This window comes from Anser cygnoides, chromosome 2 (genome assembly GCF_040182565.1).
Source record: "Anser cygnoides isolate HZ-2024a breed goose chromosome 2, Taihu_goose_T2T_genome, whole genome shotgun sequence".
Lineage (NCBI taxonomy): Eukaryota > Metazoa > Chordata > Aves > Anseriformes > Anatidae > Anser > Anser cygnoides.
The window spans coordinates 86,588,342-86,603,013 of NC_089874.1; the positions used below are offsets into that span (position 1 = coordinate 86,588,342).

The following is a 14,672-nucleotide window of genomic DNA, read 5'->3' on the forward strand; positions in this document are numbered from 1 at the left end:
ATAAGTTAAAATGACCGGTTTCATTTATTTTTTTTCAGGAACTGCAATTTGAGAGACTGACTCGAGAACTTGAAGCTGAACGTCAGATTGTAGCTAGCCAACTGGAGAGATGTAAGCTTGGATCAGAAACTGGAAGCATGAGCAGCATTAGGTAATATATAAATTACTAATTCCTTTGTTTGGTAATGAATTTTGCTGCTGTTATGAATTACCATTGAAAATAAACAGCATTGATCATCTTGTCAAAAAATACATATACATACATCAGGGAGCATGAGATTTTAGTCATTTGGAATTTTGAATTCTGATCCACATTTTTTTTTAAAAAAAAAAAAAAAGCTCAAGAAGAGGATGAATTTTATGTAATTGTTATCTGCTTTGTCCAGTAACAAGATACTAGTCATATTTGGAATTCATCGACTTGCTATAGTCTGAGTGGATTAATAGAAGAACTCCTGTTTCTGTTACCTGTTTGGTGGAATTCCTATTTCTAGCTATCATTTTCAGCCAGAGATTTCTGAGAGCAGAGATGTATTGATAAGTGTGTGAATCTGTTTTATCAAAACTTCATCACTGAAAGTATTAAAAGCTTTAGAGAGATCCTTTTACCTGCATATGTAATTTAGTTACTTAAAGCTGCCAACTTGACATCAAAATGTAATAATATCACTTTAAAAATATGTTTTTAAACACTGGCTTTCTTAAATTAGATTATTCTGATAAATTGTTTGGATGATGGCAGTGTTATTTAAGCAGTTGTACAAAAGCAGGCTGATCTCTTGGTCAGTTTGGTTTGAGTAAAGATTTGGTAGCCTTGAGCTTCTTCACAGTAGTTTGTTTTCTCAGATGAAGTTAGTAAATGAAAGATGATAGCACTTGGGTTTCAAAGACCAGAAAAAATGCTGTATGGACATATCTCCCTTTTTAATTTGTGGAAATATTAAGTGTGATATCTTTTGAATACATAAGATGAAGTATAATATGCCAAGCTTAGTATTAAGTTTTGTGTGATACAAGTAGAAAAACTTATGAAAATATCTGGAATTGGAAAAAATCTGTCACTATAAGAATAAACTCAGTTTAAGTAACTCAGATTGCATTTCAGTTAAATAAATTGTTTTCCATGTTAATTAGGAAATAACTATTCAGTAGAATGCAACAGATGCAACAAAAATGCTATATGTAACAGTGCCATTAACATGGCAAAATTCAGAAGAATCTTTCAGTAATTCAACAGAAGCTGTAGATGAAGTTCATTTAAGTACAAAAATTCTTAACAATAAATCAAGAATTAACTCCCTAAGAGAAAATTTTATTCTAATGTATGTGTTTTTTCTTACCAGGTACACTTATATTAGTGTTAGAGAATCTGTAGTATTTTGAATTATTTAAACACAGAGTAGGTAACATTTTGCAATGTAGTACTGTACTATATTTGCACTTTAGGTGCATTCCCACAGTAATCTCATTTTTACATATGGTGTGACTGCATTTCAAAAAAGCTGCCCGAACTAATTTTGAATAATGCTGTTATCTTATGATTATTCCAGTTGGTGATATGGAGACTGGGAAATTCCTTGTTTGGAAGGAAATGGTTTTTTTGGTGAATTTCTTTCCTGTCAGTGAAGTTAGACTTTTTAGTCATCAGTGTTGTCGAGGTCATTCATCTGTTTCTTAAGACTCTTCAGTTGTTTGAGAAATTTAATAGTTTGACTACTAATCTCTCTGTAGAACAAACCAGTACCTGGAATAATTTAGGAGACTGCATGTTTAAAAAAAGAACAATAATAATTGCCCCCGAAATGTTTTACATAGGAGAGTTTAAAATTTCTAGCATTTTAACAACTACTTGAAATAACATTAAAAACTTACAATTAAATAGGAGTTCGTAGACTTGGCATGTGATTTTAAAAGGAAACTACTAATAGTCTAGTATCGTTTTTGTTGGGTCATCGTTTTTCCCTTACATACTACATGACCTTTTTTTGTTAGTTTTAAAATACTCAAAAATTATGGAAGGGTGTAGAACAAACAAAAATATTAAATGAAATTAAATATCAATCAGGCTGATATGCTGACTTTCCAGCTGACTGGAGTCTGTAGAGTTAGAGAGAGACTTGCTTCAAAATACTTTTTAGACAGACATACCTTAAAACAAGGTGGCTAATTTTATTGAAAATTGTAAACATTTAAAAAATTACTCTTTTACTGATACAGTACAATTTGAAGAATTTTATGTCTTTTTTATTCAGCCAAGAGAGTAAACCCAGGAAGTCTGAAGCAGGCTACACTTCCCAGAATAACCATAAAAACAAATGTCATTCATTAAGTTGTTAAATCATTTAAATGTTAACATCTTTGCTACTGCACTGGAAGTGACAATATTACAAGTTTTTGAATCATTCATTAAGAGTTCCCTAGTAGATTCCCAATTAATCCTGTTACTTCTGTAGCTATAATGATAATCTGCAGTTAACAGTTTTTGTTTTTTTTTCAAGAAAATAATCAGAATTTTAAAATACTGCTTGTGTTTAGTATTAAAGTAAATTGATGTGAGTTACTGGGTTTGGCAAAACTTGATAATTCCTTTGAGAATAAAGATTCAGGTTCAGCAGAGATTGATTCTGTCCCATGACTTTTTGTAATTAATGTTCACATTAACATTTAAAGTTTATTCGCTTTCCTACTTCAATCAATTCCTTTCAAGCTAAGAAGTTCAAGTGATGAGAATAGTTCCAAAAATGTAGATTAAGTCTTGAACTTTCTTAAGAGGTTTCAGTATGTGTACAGGGGAAACTGGAGATTTTTGAAGTTAAAAATAATTGTGTTTTCTTATTAATTTGATAGAAATTAAAAATCCTCACAAAACAATGTTTCTTACTGGGAAGATTATTTATTGACCTCATCTCTGTATCTGAACATAGTGGCAGTCTTCCTTTGAGACTGATCTCTGCGTAGGAGAAAAAGGAAGAGGACTGGGCTGATCAAAAGAATAAATTTGCGGCTAACAAATGAATTCTGAAAGAATTTGGGATTCCCTTAATCTTTTTTCAACCTAGTATATGGGACAACTTCTGTCCTCTGAAGCAACAGTATGGATTTTAATATCTCTGTCTTCTTACATAGCGCTTGTTAATATATGTAAATAGAGTGTACTTAAGGTTTCCATTGCAGTCAGTATTATAGCGATAGCACAGTTATCAAGATTTAGATCTCTGTTTATCTGTGTTTAGCTTTTGCTTTTCCAATTACAGAGCTGTTTGAATGTGGAAGTGTCTTATTAGAGAGAGGGAAGAAGCCCCCTTCCTCCTTCCTAGGATTTTGTTATGGGAAGTCCTGCTTTTGAAGCTTCATTCTCCAGTCTTATGTTTGCGCTCCCTGAGTACAACTTGTGCGATTCTGCCTAGTTCCATCCTTATACTGCTACACTTCTAAGGAAAAAAGGAGGAAAAAAAAAAGCAAACAAAAACCCTGGGGACAAAACTATCACCAAAGTTCTGGAAAAATAAAGCATGCTTCAACCACGTAATTAAAATACATGTTGGGGTTTACTTTTATTATCTCTTTTCTTCTTCTGGTATTTTCACAACAGGTCAATAGCCAATTGCATTAGAGCACTTTTCACCCATGTGGAAAAAAAATGTATAACCTTTACCAGCAAGTATCAGTGGAGACCTACAGCTAATATAAAATCACAACAACAGCAATAAAACGCTAAGGACTGTACTTACGATGGGTACCACTTGCCCTATAGCAGTTTCAAATATACTGATGAAATAAGTGTGGGCCCATAACTATGGGAGACAGTAATACTGTTCCTGTCGCGGAGGAATTACTACGCCTCTAGTGGAGCGGAATGAGTGAATGGAAACTCCAGTGAAAACAGTGAGTGCAGTTTGCCCTTCATGTTTGTATAAGTAACAGAAAGTGTCTCGAACGTGACAAAGCAGGATTTAAAATTAACAAACGACTATTGTTTTTGAAACTATACATGCCCAGCAGTACTGTGGAAGAAAGTAAGAAAAATCCTCCTGCTCTGGATCCTTTTCTTGAAACAAGGGTTTTCATTATTACTACTGAATAAATGAAACTATTTTACTTTTTTGAATATGGGTTATAAAGATCCTCTTATTTTAATGTAGTTTATTCAAAAAAATAAATAAAATTAATTGATCTCTGAATGAAATGATGTGTTTGTTTTAAGCATGCTTTTTAGGCAGAACGTAAACTAAAACCAAAACTTAAAGTTCTTATTATTAAGCCTCTATAGGTAAAGACATTTTTAAAACCATCTTTAAATCAGTTGCATTTACTTTAAATTCTGTCATTTAAAGTGAAATCCTGCCTCTGAGTCTCCAGTAGAAGTGACCATACATCCTTCAGTGATGTGACCATCATCATCACAGAAGGCTGTGCTGCCATTCAGCGAGACCTGGACCGGCTGGAGAGATGGGCAGGAAGAAACCAAATGAAGTTTAACAAGAGCAAGTGTAGAGTCCTGCACCTGGGAAGGAACAACCACATGTATCAGTACAGGCTGGGGGATGACCTGCTGGAGAGGAGCTCTGAGGAGAAGGACCTGGGGGTCCTGGTGGACGACAGGTTGGCCATGAGCCAGCAGTGTGCCCTGGTGGCCAGGAAGGCCAATGGGATCCTGGTGTGCATTAAAAGGAGCATGGCCAGCAGCTCAAGGGAGGTGATCCGCCCCCTCTACTCTGCCATGGTCAGGCCTCACCTGGAGTGCCGTGTCCAGTTCTGGGCTCCCCGGTACAAACAAGACAGGGATCTCCTGGAAAGAGTCCAGCGGAGGACCAAAAAGATGATACGGGGCCTGGAGCATCTTCCCTGTGAGGAAAGGCTGAGAGACCTGGGTCTGTTCAGCCTTGAGAAGAGAAGACTGAGAGGGGATCTTATCAATGTGTATAAATACCTGAGGTGTGGGAGACAGAGGGATTTGGCCAACCTCTTCTCAGTGGTTTGTGGGGACAGGACAAGGGGTAATGGCCACAAAATGGATCCCAGAAAGTTCCGCACCAACATGCAAAAGAACTTCTTCACAGTGAGGGTGAAGGAGCACTGGAACAGGCTGTCCAGGGAGGTTGTGGAGTCTCCTTTTCTGGAGATATTTAAGGCCCGTCTGGACGCCTACCTGGGCAACCTGCTCTAGGGAACCCGCTTTGGCAGGGGGGTTGGACCCGATGATCTCTGGAGGTCCCTTCCAACCCCTACAACTCCATGATTCTGGGATCTGGTAGCATCTAGATTTATTATTCATATGCCTTTTCTTATCAGGGAATAATCAAACTGGACTAATTATAATCAGCATATTTTAATACCATAAAGTTAGATTTTTTTTAATCACTTTAAAATTCACTCAAAATACCAAAAATGATTTTTTCTTGTTAATATTTGTTACATAGGTGGTATCACGGGTATCTAAATCTAGTATGTGCAGCAGCTATCTATATTTGCAATGGTAGTCTGGCTAAACCAGCTTTCAGTGTTGTTTACTGCCATATCTTGATCTAAAATCTTAAAACAACTGCACATGCACATAGCAAAGAGGTATTTATAGTGCACTTCATAGTGGAGACACCAGGAAAAGTGTTCTCAGTTTTACCTCCTTGGAACTTGAATTTTATGAAGTCTTCCTGTGTGTCTTAAGATTGTGCCCTAGAAACCATGTTTTTAGGAACATGCTAAAAGCCTGTTATTTCTGGCTGCTTTTTTCTTTTTCTTTCTTCTTCCTTTCTGCACTTTTCTTGCACATCTAACACTTGGCCCACAAGGAGCTGTGTATCCAGCTGTACTGTGAAGCTCCAGGTGGCTCAATTTTAGTCATTATAAACTTACGATATAACCTTTTTTTATTTTATCATAGATATCAGGATACAGAAAGTAATGCAAGGTAATTTTTAATACCTCAATGCAACTGCTTATAGCTATGCAGCACTGGAGTCACTGTGCAATACTGTGGTGGTATAGCTCCATACCTCAGATTGATCCTGCCTGGTGAGAAGTGGTTCTAGTTAGACAGGACAGATGGGTGGCATCAATAGTTTGGGTATGAAGTGACTTAGTGATTTAGGTCTTACTAATACTTCACTTTTTCTGAAGGTTGTCTCAGCAAGTACTAGATTCTGGAAGTGCTAAATTTCATGGTTGTATGTCTTTATAGGGACCTTGCCAGAAATATAGACAAGTGAAATATAAATCTGAGTAATGAAATAAAAAAAAAAAACCTGCTAACTAGAATATTTATTTGAGATACAATATTTTGTTTTCTCATACGCCAAGGTGAAAACATACCTGTTTTTTTTCCCTTTGGTTACCATTATTCTTACTGATACCTTCAAAACTTCCCACAGTAAAATAAAAGAAATGACAGTGACAGGAAAACACTAGTTGTATAAAGCACATTACCAAAACTGTAAAGAGCATATGCTTATAAAAAACAGTTGCAAAATGAGATCTAGTAACATTCAAATTTCTTATGACATAACTGTTTTTCCAAGAAAACTAAAATGTATACTGCCACAATAGCAGAGGTCTTTGCATGCGTCTCTCTGAAGCTCTCCCATTTACCAACTGGTGTTTCAGGATGTGTTGTTAGTCTCCAACAATCTACTCACCTATCACAGAAATCTTTGGTGACTTTCATGGTATTGAGTTGCTACTTGGTGGATGATGATCACTGTGCTAATATGTTTCCTCTAGGTAAAGGCAGAAGTCCAGCACTTCTGAAAGTCAGCCTGCTGTTTTACATGCCTAAACACAGCATTTGGGCACTTCTGGAGTCTTTGTTTAGGAATAAGAATTTTGTGAAGTAGTTGAGTTGCCAAGAAGCAGAATGGACAGATTCTGCTTAATGTGACACGTATCACAACGCACCACGACTGATTTCCTATGTGAGTTTGACGTCAATAGTTGATGTTGCTGGTTTCATGTGTAGCACCACATTTAAGAGTGTGAAAGTCAGAGGATGTGGTTTAGAAGTAAGAAAAGTGATTAGGGAAATACTGAGGAAAGTATTTTAAATACTCTTTCCTTGTTTGTTTTGCCTTGTACTTGCTCTCTCTTGATCTTTTGGCTATGACATAGTGAAAAGATAGACTTGAACAGTGATGGACACTGTATCCCAATAGACATTCCAGACTTGGTGAATAAGTTAGTTTGAGACCATTATTAATACATCAGACTTATGACTGGATCATTTGGAGCAACCTGATATAACATTTGATTTTCATATAATCCTAAATCCAAAAAAACAATTCAGTGATGGGGGAAGGATTCTAATCCGAAAACTTGGTATTCTGAAAAGAAATTTTCAATGAAGAATTGTTTATAATTTTCTTAAATTTCAAATTTAAGATTTTACCTTTGCGTGTGCTATAGTCATGAAGAAGAAGTGCATGTAACTATTACATATTTAGATGACAACACTCTTTGTCCATTTATTTATTTCTATTCTTCAGTGGGACTGTTACTTCTATTTAGAGGTATGTTAGATATATTTTCTATTTAGACGTATATTCATTTTTTAAAATCTCTACAGTTGATTCCTAAGACAAAATGAAAACAATTGTTGTACAGAATTTTGTTTTAATAGCCAATGTATATATAATAAAGGATGTATTATAAATACCCTGCTGACTGATTATGGTGGATCTCTGATGTTTGTCATAAGTATGAATTTGTCTGTACTCACTGTATGGAAGTCCAGTATTTACTTCATTCAGAGGGTGGAGAGGCACTGGAACAGGCTGCCCTGAGAAGCTGTGAATGCCCCATCCCTGGAAGTGTTCAAGGCCAGGCTGGATGGGGCTTGGAGCAACCTGGTGTAGTGGGAGGTGTCCCTGGCCATGGCAGGGGGCTTGGAACTGGGTGATCTTTAAGGTCTCTTCCAGCACAAGCCATTCTATGATTTAGGGAGCCAGTGTTTTTTTTTTTTTTTAGTTTGTTTGTTTGTTGTTTTTTGTTCGTTTGAAGTACCAAAAAAATCATGAAAATGAGATAGTCAAAAGTTGTAAAACTTTTTTGGTATTTCCATTAATTTAGAGTTTTGCTTTGTGCTAGTTCTCTATAATAAAGCACATTGAGAAAACAGATTCGTCCTGTTGATCTCCTACAGGGAACTAACTAGTTTCACGGTTTTGCAGCAGATAAGCTTCTGTTGCTGAAAGGCAAATTTCCAGCAAATGTCCAAGCAATTGAGTCTAGTGTGATTTTCTTTTTTTTACAATACAGCCATATCTTTTGCAATAGTATTATAGGTTGTATCATTTCTAGACATATCTCTGTAGGCACAAACTCCAACAAGACTTTGTAAAACACCCCCTCCACAGATGCTCTCTCCCTTCTCCTGCTTGCCAAGTACTCTCCTTTTCTGCCTGAGATATCACCTCCATGAGAGCAGTGACACAGTAACATTGAGCATTGCCAAACTTGCAATGCTGGCATGTTTATGAAATTAAGGTATCAGATTTTATTTTAATCTCATCCACGCTACTTCAGAGAAGCTATGACAATAATGATATAGATATTTTTCCCTCTAGTGCCTTAAGAAATGGTCTTTTCAGCTAAAAGCCTTTATTTGGGGCTGCCAGTTGTCACTTTGCTTCTCTCTCAATTAGCTTGTCTTTTTTTTGTTTGTTTGTTTTACTAATACCAGGAAAATTAAAACAAAAACTCAAAAAAAGCATAATGAAGACAACAGAATAAAAACCTTTTATATTTTACATGTAATCATTTACGGATAAGAAAGCCAATGAAGACGGTTCAAGAGTGTAATTTCTAACTCAGTGCATTGCTAGGATGATACTGAGATGTCTGAAAACTCTTAACAATTGTAACATTCACATTTATGTCTTGTTGCAAGCCTGACACTTGAATATTGCACTAATTTGAAATATGCTTCCTAAGATCAATACTTCCATGTTTATCTTTATTGACGTAAAACTTAGTTATATCTTACAGAATCAGGATATGTGTTTGGACCACTTATAACAAACCATTTTCTGAAAAATTTGAGCAATACCATTTACCATTAAGGACAGATAAGCACTGCAGTAGATTGCCTAAAGAGACATTAAATACTATCATTTGAAGCTTAAACACATGTAGAATATCTGTCAAGAGTGGGATATGGATGACACAACTATTTCTCTACAGCCCTTTGAGCTCTACTTTTTATGATACTTCTTTGGGCTCTGCTTTAATAATTTGACAATATTCTTTTTGTCCCCATCCTTACTTATCAGATGTTGAAATGTTTTTGGATAGGGCTGGAGGAAGACAAGACTGAGGATAATGCTGAGGGAGAGCGCCTTGTTATTGTAAAGTTCTTGAATTTGGAGTATTTTCAGGAAAGTTTGATTAAACTTGTCCAGGAAAGTTGATTTTTAGTGCTTACTGCTTGTAGACCAAACATACTAGATGCCATTTTATTTTTGATATCTTAGAAGTAGGTGTTTTATGGCTGAGAACAGATTCTGTAATATGATGACACTATTTAATGGCCATGGGCAATTGGAATCAAACACTAACAGAAATAGGGAAGCCAAGGTGCCTCAAAGAGTCAGTGTTGAGGACAGAGACTATAAGCGGTATCTATCACTAATGTTGTCTACTGTTTTGTATTGAACCAAGATTTCAATTGTCCCTTGTTTTGTCAAGCTGAGCCTCCCAGGTTAAATATTTTCTTTTCAAGATGCACATTGAGAGACATGTTGAGGTTCTGACAAGGATTTCAAGTCGTCATCATCATCATCGTTGCTGCTCTTGGTGGTGTTCCAGACTCACGCCACCAGCCCTGACTCTCCTCGTGCCCCATGCCCTGGGCCTTCCCCACCTTGCCCAGGCCTGGGCTCCCACAGCAGCCCCGGGTGCTGCAGCTGGGCTGGGCTCCTGCTCCCTCAGCCCTGCCCAGCCATGCTGGAGCTGGAAGGGCGGTCTGTGTGGTGTTATCCCATCCATCCCCCAGAGTGGTCAGGGTAGGAAGGACTCTTTTCAAGCCCAATGTAAAGAAGTCAAGAAGCAGACCTCCAGGGGCCTGTAGGATCCCAGTTACAAGCGTGTGTGTGGGGGGGAAAGTTTGCAAGGGGGAACGCTTGTACACAAAGTGGGTGAGGCATCTGGGAAAACCCAGATGCAGTCTAAAAAGTGAAGACTTGAATTTAATAGGCACACACATGAATCAGAGGGTCTGAGAAATGAAGAGCGGGACGGAGCAGGATGAAGAAAATGAGACTGGGGCAGAGTCTAAAGAACAGGAGGACGAGGCAGAGGTGTCATGGAACCATATTGTGCCCTTCTTACCATTGGGAAAACCAAAGACAAAAGTTGAAAATACTCATTCAAAACGGCTACTTGAGTTGAGAAATGTGGGGTCTAATTGTTGAAAACAAATCTCATTTGCTGTTATGAGTAGTTATCACATCTGTATGTCAGTTCCTGAGATACTATCTTGTTATTAGGATCTCTGCATATCTGGAAGGCTGTACAGGGAAATGAGAAACAGTGAATACCTGACAACAATTCAAATGAATCTTTACAACAGAATTAGGCAGCAGAAGTTGATACAATACCATTGGATTGCCTTCAGCTATTTTTATACGCAGATAGATATTTCTCTCCATGATACACATCTTGCAGCTTATGAAACTCCATTGGCTCTGTAGACAACAGCATCCCTCCACACAACATGATTTATCCCCAAAGCAGTTTAGAAATGAAATGGTCATGAAACAGAAGTTGTATAGCAATGCATTTATACCAGGGCTGAGCCAAACGCAGTCAGCTGAAAGCTTCCCAGAACTCCAAACATTTTTTTTTGTTCCGCAGATGAAAACAAAGCCTATCTTTTCCCTGTTCTTGAGGGAACAAATTCAACTTTGTGTCATTTCAAAGAAATATTGCAGTCAGGCGCTATATTTTCTTTCCCTTCATCACCGTGACCTTCTGCTTCTCACTTTCTGAGCTTGTGTAGCTGACCTTGACTTGTCTTGACCACCCTCCTCTCCGTTTCCATTGCCTAAGTTTATATTCCACCCAGTTCACGTGCCTGAACACTGCAGTTTGCCAAAATAAAGCCCTTACCTCCTGCACTTCCTTACTTTGACAAGTCCTGATCACCTTTCACTAGTGTAGATAAGGGAACAGTTGCTAATAATTCTTGCCAAAAACTCTTCCAAGGTAGTTTATCTGTCCTTAGCAAATGACTAAGTTACTTTTCCATTAAGCTAGGTTTATGGTTTTATTTAAGCTTGGTCATGGTTTTATTTAGAGTTGTTTTTCAATGCAATCTTTTTATAAAATGGAAATTTTCAATAAAAATGTATTGGTGGAAGTTACGGCTTTCTCATTAGACATAGTTTTCAGAAATACACTCATGTCTACAGTAGTAATTTCTGTTGCCACATTGAAAGTGGATCCTGTATCCTATTGTTGTATTTAGCTGTAGTGTTTGCAGGAAATTTAAGACTTATCAATTCACTTTGAAAAGATTTGTCTTTGTGTTTTTTTTTGTTTGTTTTTGTTTTTTTTGGGTGGTGGTGTTGGTGATTTTTCCTCTTGCTTTAGAAATCAACATTGTTATTATTAATAATAGGTCTCTCCTTGTTCATATGAGATAATGTGCACAGGAATTGGTCCTGATATTATTTTCCTTTTTGTTGTCTATCTGCTTTTTCTGAGGAACTGGCATAGATAAACATCTCAGTGGTGCTGCTACAACCATGACTGTTCTGTAAGCAGAAACTGAACTTTGCATTCCTTGACGCTCAAGTATATCAAATATCAAAAGCACATAGGAGGTATTAATATATTTAGCTGAATTCCAGGAAAGAGATGAATGAGCACAGTTCGTTTCCGCAGGCGTCTCACAATTTGATAGCAACATGCTTTGAATGGCTAATGTTATATGCTCTCTAGGCACATTGCCATTTCAGCAGTTAGCTGAAGATTTTATAGATTTTAATGTGTTAAACGTTAAGGGGCTTTTAAATCTCTCATGCTTTCAGCACATAGTAGATATAGTCTCAGTTACTACTAATTGTGAATAAATATTGTGTCTCCTTCTGGCTTTCCTCTACCCCTTTTATTTTTACCTCATGTCTCAACACTGCTCATCTGCCTGAACAAAGGTTTAATTAAAAATAATAGACTTTTGCACTCCAGCTCTCTACCTCCTCACTCTCTGTAGAGCACCCTACTCTCCAGGTGTAGAGATGGAAGATATAGTACAGCCTTTACATTTGTATCCTGTTATCTTGAAACAAGATCAAGATTAAATTGTTGTATTTTGGTTTCAATTAAATCTTCATCACTTAGACTTCTGTGAATATAGCTGCAATAGGATAAGGATCAAATTGAGTAGAGCATGAAGTTTGCCTAATTCCAAATATCCTGTGAAAGGTGCCTTGAAGGTTTTCAGTACGGCTACTGATTTTGTTGAAAGTATTCATGAGTGGGTAACAGGAGCCAGTGATTACCATGAAAGGAATGTCTTCAGCTTAGATAAACATATTATCTTCGAAATTTATCAGAAAAAAAGAAGAAATCCTAGTCCTCAGATACTTGGTAGACATGTTACGGCTTCAGTGAGGGCTTCATCCAGCTTCACTGGTTCCCTGAAGCAATGACGTTCCTAATGACATTCCTCTCCCGACAAAAACAGTCATCGGTTTCAAGACTGACTTCTGAGCAGCCTCCTTGGATTCTGATCAGTGTTCCTAAAACAGCCTCCCTGCTGAATTAGAGCAGTGGGCGCCAAACATATTGATCATGCACCCCTGGCAGTATGACATTTTTAAGCATGCACCCCCACCGCATGTATAGTTATTTATTTATAGATTATGTGTACTATTGTACTAAGATATTACGTACGTTACAAAGCACACCAAAATAGAAATTAGTAAAAGATGAGATAAAAATGAAGTAAACACTTTATTTAATAATATCAAAAATACTTTCTTCCTGCACTCCAGTGGATTATCTTGCACATCCCTGGGGAGCACAAATTCCACTTGGGAGATGACTGGGATAGAGAAGACTGCTCATCTCACAACGGTGATAACTGCTCTGCTGAGCTGCCTGGTACCTGGTATAAGCAACTCTGCTTTGGGTCAGGCCCTGCAAGAAAGGAGCCAAAGACAGCAAGTACTGTTGGCAAGGTACCTCTGCTGGATGAAGGGTGATAGGTTGATGGCAGGTGATAGGGTGATGGTTGGACCAGGTGATCTTGGAGGTCTTTTCCAACCTTAATGATTCCACGATTCTGTGATTCTATGAAAGTAAGGCAGCTGTAGGAACTAGGAGGGTAACACTGGCAGACAGGCAGTCCCTTCATTTTGGTTGTCTGAAGGCTTGCAGTATTCTTTCACAGTACAGAAAATGCAGCATTAACACTTGCACAAAAGTTCTAGTTTTGGTCTTTTTCCCCATCTGACACCACCTTCTTTCCCTGATCTCCTAGTGTAAAAGAGAGGTATTAATATTTAATTTTTGATTCAGGTTTATGGGTTCACTGAGTGATAAGCACACTGTTACCTTTACAATATCTGTAGTGTTGCACCTGGGGTTTATTTATGTGTCATTGTGTGATCTTGCACTCTAAGCCAAGTTGTTGCCAGTGCTGAAATACTTTCCCTTCCATAAATTGAGGTGTATGTGGTTGGAATAACATAATGCAGTTAATCATTCCTTTTTACTTTTATGTTAATCACAAAATTTGTTCATTCTAAAAAACAGTTTGTAAGTAGCATTTTAATTTAAACCCACTTCAATCTAATACAACAACAGCATTTAACGAACATTAATGTGGAACCATTAGTCTATACTGAGTCACTTTTAGTCCAAATGCTAGGCTAGTATATGTTGAACATTGCAAGCAATTTCTTTATTACACTCTCAGGACTGATCCAATTATAATCAGTGCTTTGTAGTTCAGCTATCCAATTTTCCCCTTCTAGTTGATTAACAGAAAGCTCTGGCAGATTTTTGGAAATTCATGGCCAAATAATTTGTCAATGAAATGTAGTGTATGTAAATTGATAAACGTAGTTGTTGGGAGGAAATAATCATTGCAAGTTGCTGACGAGAACAGAAGACCCTATTAATAAATTGAAGTAATCACTACCTCTGCTTTATATGCTAGTCTGCTAAATATATTACATTAGAATATATAGCATTTTCCTTCCTAGGAATATGTAAATGTCAGGATATAAGTGACTTCATATATGGAAAGCTTTTACAAAAAGCTTTCTGATTTTCTCTGTCCAGTCAGTATTAATCACGTAGAATAAAATGTGCAAAAGAGGCATAGCTTATGCAGTATATTACAGAAGTCCACCTGAAAGAGCTTCTGCAGCAGCATTTATATGTCCCAGATTTATAATTGTGTTTTTTTTCTGGTTTAAAAAAATACTTAAAGTTGGGTGTTAAAAGAGTGGTGTGTTTATTATTGGATGTTCTCTCATCCATCGCTTCTCCATTCCTGTTCTCTAGACTTCCTTCCCTCAAGTGTTTTCAATTAGTGCTGTAATTAAGAAGACAATAGCATTTTCATTTGAAGCTAAAGACTTGCAAGACATTCATCTTCGTCAAGTCTTTATTTTTGGCTCTAATCAGAAGTTCTAGAAATAGCAAAGGGTTATGTGTTACCCTCCTTACCA

General features: G+C 37.1%; 1 protein-coding gene across 12 annotated transcripts in view; it reads left to right on the forward strand.

Annotated features, from left to right (window-relative positions):
* The window catches only part of CTNND2 (catenin delta 2), a 648,554-nt gene that overhangs the window by 250,201 nt on the left and 383,681 nt on the right, over positions 1-14,672 (forward strand). For all 12 annotated transcript variants that reach the window (XR_010829527.1, XM_066992559.1, XM_066992566.1 and 9 more), the window contains one exon: positions 39-151. Coding sequence is in view for 11 of the 12 variants with exons in the window: in XM_066992559.1 (XP_066848660.1) it covers positions 39-151 (113 nt within the window). In the remaining variant the exon portion in view is untranslated. The remainder of the gene's footprint in view (positions 1-38; positions 152-14,672) is intronic.